This window comes from Camelina sativa, chromosome 1 (genome assembly GCF_000633955.1).
Source record: "Camelina sativa cultivar DH55 chromosome 1, Cs, whole genome shotgun sequence".
NCBI classification, from domain to species: Eukaryota; Viridiplantae; Streptophyta; class Magnoliopsida; order Brassicales; family Brassicaceae; genus Camelina; species Camelina sativa.
Genome location: NC_025685.1, coordinates 21,412,332 through 21,416,114, shown reverse-complemented (window position 1 = coordinate 21,416,114; position 3,783 = coordinate 21,412,332). Strand labels below are relative to the sequence as shown.

General features: G+C 42.2%; 1 protein-coding gene across 1 annotated transcript in view; it reads right to left on the bottom strand.

Annotated features, from left to right (window-relative positions):
* Positions 1–3,783, bottom strand: part of LOC104700605 (UDP-glycosyltransferase 72D1) — a 9,295-nt gene extending 5,512 nt beyond the window's left edge. The window contains exons 1-2 of the mRNA XM_010416144.2: positions 3,699–3,783; positions 2,804–3,603 (exon numbers count right to left, since the gene is read on the bottom strand). Coding sequence (XP_010414446.1) covers positions 2,804–3,333 — 530 coding nt within the window. The 5' untranslated portion in view covers positions 3,334–3,603; positions 3,699–3,783. The remainder of the gene's footprint in view (positions 1–2,803; positions 3,604–3,698) is intronic.

Here is a 3,783-nt window from a genome sequence, read left to right as displayed (position 1 = left end):
TTGATCCCACCATGGAGTGTTATAGCATTGCATGACTCTTTGTTCTTAGAGCTAGAAGAAATAGCAGAGACTCTCTTATCAATGGAATCAACACGTGAACTCAACCTCTCAAATTTCCCAGTCAAATCATTGTACATGCTATCAATCTTGACATTAATCTCAGCAGAACTTTTCTTATGGCCCTCCAACAGTGCTTGCATCATCAATTCGAGTTTGTTATCTTGTGGAGCTGCAGATGGAGCGTGGTATCCTTGGGTATTTGAGCTATTAAATCCAACACCTCTGTTCTGAAATCCTTGTGGGAAGTTACCTTGTTGATTATGTGGAGGATATAATTGATCTTGAGGATTCTCAACGTTGGTGCTTCTGTAGGAGAGATTAGGATGATTTCTATAATTCTGATTAAACCCATGATTCTGATAGTTCCCTTGTCCTCCTACATAGTTCAACTCCTCTGTTCCCTCAAAATCTGAATTCACTCCAACTTGCTGATACGCACCCGTCTGCCCGTCGCACATGTTGACAGCTTGCTGATCTCTCTTCAAAAGAAGGTCTACCTTGGCAGTGAGACTCTTAATAACATCTGTATTCACGGAGCTAACAACACGCACAGAACGATCATACTCATGGCTATGATTGCTGTTACTCGCTGCAAGGTTTTCGATCAAGAGGTTTGCTTCAGCGGCAGTGTTAGTAGAAAAATCTCCTCTGCTGGCAGTATCGAGTGCCATCTGGTACTTCTGGTCAATTCCTCCATAGAAGATGTTCATAAGATTCTCTTGTGAAAAGCCATGATGAGGACAGTCCCTCATATACTCCTTGAATCTCTCCCACGCTTCACAAAAAGACTCTGTACCACCTTGTGAGAAGGTAGTGATCTTGCTCCTTAACATAGCGGATCGTGACTTAGTGTAGAAGTGGTTTAAAAATGCTGCTCTACACTGCTCCCAAGTGGTAAGTGATCCTCGGTCCAAGAGATTTAGCCATCTCAAAGCCTTATCTCCTAAAGAGAATTGGAACAAAGTCAACATGAGGTAATCATATGGAACTCCATTAGACCTTGTTGTACTAGCCAATCTCTCAAAAGCTTCAATATGGTCCAGAGGGCTCTCTGATGCTAATCCATTAAACACACGGTTCTGAACCAAATTGATGAGACTGTGCTTAATCTCATAGTCTTGTCTCGCAGGAGCAGGAGGTTGAATCGCAGAACGATTCGCAAATAGCCTGTTGTGAGCATCTTCATCCCTCAAGGTGGCTTGCCTTGCAGGTGGATTCAGTTCAGCTTGCTCTTGCTGGTTCTGCCTCTGCTGTTGTTGGACGACACCCAGCTGAGGGTTGGGCGGATTAGCCCCTGTATCTCCTCCTTCGGCCATAGGGTAAGCCTGGGTTCTTGCTCTCCGGTTTTCTCGTTCAAGTTGTGCTAACTCCTTGTTTCGCAGGTTACGCAAATCAGTAGGCTTGTGGCTTCTTGTTTGCATGCACCTGAAACGAAAGAGGAAGAACGCAAGAACAAGTCAGTAAAAAAAAGTAAAATAAACCTTAGACTAAACGTGAATCTAAAATTTCAAAGGCAACGTTATGGTCCCCGGCAACGGCGCCAAATTGATCTAGAGTTAAATCAATAACCCAAAGCACACTCAACCACGATCTAGTGGTGTCGTCGTAGCACTTCAGGGTCGAATCCACAGAGACCAAACGATACACTATGAAATTATATAGACCGAGTATAGCTAAAGCAAAGAGGAAGTTTGTTTTGCAAGTAACAGAATTAAAACAGAAAATAAATAAGAGTTTGTAAATTTAAGAGAAAGTATTGGGCGCAGGGAATCAATCAAGGGTTATGATCACGAAATTGGGTGATGGATTGGGATAGCTTTAGGAACCGCTCTTGAACTCAAATCTCAAATATAAAACTAACCTACTGTCGCAGCATTAGTTTTCTATGCAAGGAATTGAATGAATCCTAAACCGTCGTTTGAATCTAAACAATCCTAGCAAGCAATAAGTTCAAGTTTGATTTGTTCACAAGGTGCCCCAACTTCAACTGTCGTTGGCTGAGGATCACCTTGCTCACCTATGTTCTTTCAAGTAATTCAACAACACTTTTGATGCCTAGATGAATTAAACCTAAGATCATAAACTAGGTAGCTAATCTAGTTTAAGCAATAAAAACAACAATAGATGAAGAACACAAGAGATCAATCCCAAATCTAACAACCTAAATCAATAAATCATAAAACCCCCTTTTGAAACCCGAAACCCAACAGAGAGACTACTCAGACATCGAACAGAAACAATCACAAATCAAATATGAAGAAAACATGTTTGAATTGCAAAAAGAGATAATAGGGTTCAGAATTCTTCTCCAAAGGGTTAGAAAGGATTAGAGATCTTCTCCCAAGCTTACAAGTGCTCAAAAACGGCGTAGAGTAAAGGTTTTCTTTCTAGGGGTCGAGCCCCGTGGTTAAATAGTAAAATAAAACCCTAAAAAGTCGGTTTAAACCAGAAAAGGAAAGATTGCGTCGGGGACGGGGACTGGTCGATCCCGAAAGGATCAGTCGATCCGGAATGAATTTCTGTGTTCGCTCCATCTACTTGCTAGCCCGATCAGTCTTTACCAAAATGACTCCAGATTCTTGTTTTCATCCCCAAAACGCTCAGATTCCTTCCAAAGTCACCTAGAACCCGTAAAGACTCACAAAAGACAAAAAGGACTCTAAAAGCACACTTGGACCTAAGAAAAGACTCAAAACAATCCTAAAAACTATAGTTAAAACCCTATAAAATGCAGACACATCACCTTTCCCGTTGCTTGTCTAGCCACTCGAATATACTATTGGGTTTTTCTACATGCCCATTAGTCCTAACAATAGGCCCGATAGGATAAACTGGTACTTTCATGACCCGGCTCAACTCCCCATCCTCTCTAAACGCAGTAAGAGTGTTTCTTTGTAATTCCTCCCAAGTATTTACCAAAACACCATCGCTCATAGGTATCTCCAACCCACTCTGTACACACTCAAGATACTGTTGGTCCGACCGATCTAACATCGTGTCCAAAAGCTCCTTTGGTCCGATCGGTTTACAACTTGGTATTTTCATAGGCTCCTTAATTTCAACATACTCACCTTGAACTACCTTATCCAACACCGGCAAGTAGACCATTAATGCCAAGAACCACGCATGCGATGGGATGTACACGTATTTTTTCATGACACCTACTTCGACTATGGACAACAGCCCCGTACCAAACAAATCAACAATCATGACCGTCGGTTTTTCTTTCATTGCTTTCACGGCATCCCAAACTGCGGACTTCATGACTCGCATCTTCGCCAGTATCTTAGTAACCACTGTCGCATCTGGCTCGACAAGGTGGTCTATCTAGACCGAGGGTAATTCTATAATGTCACAAGTCCCTCTAGCCGCAGCTGCATGTATCGTCTCGGTTTCTGTCACGGAAGAGGTGCCGGAGGTGATTGCAAGAACGGTGACGTGGACGTTGAGGACAGAGGAGAGACAGTTGCCGAGTTCGAGGACAGGGATAAGATGGCCCAAGCCAGGGCTAGCGACTAGAAGTGCGTGAGGCTGCTTCATGATCTATTAATTTAGAGGTTATGTTAAGATGATTTATAAATAAAAAGAATGTTACTGTTAATGCTTTTTTTTTTTACAGGAGAAATTCGACCACTTACCCGTTCTTGTTGATGGAGATGTTTTATTACTTGGGTATGGCACAGCTTGATTTTGTATAAGAGCAGAAACGATATATATACACAT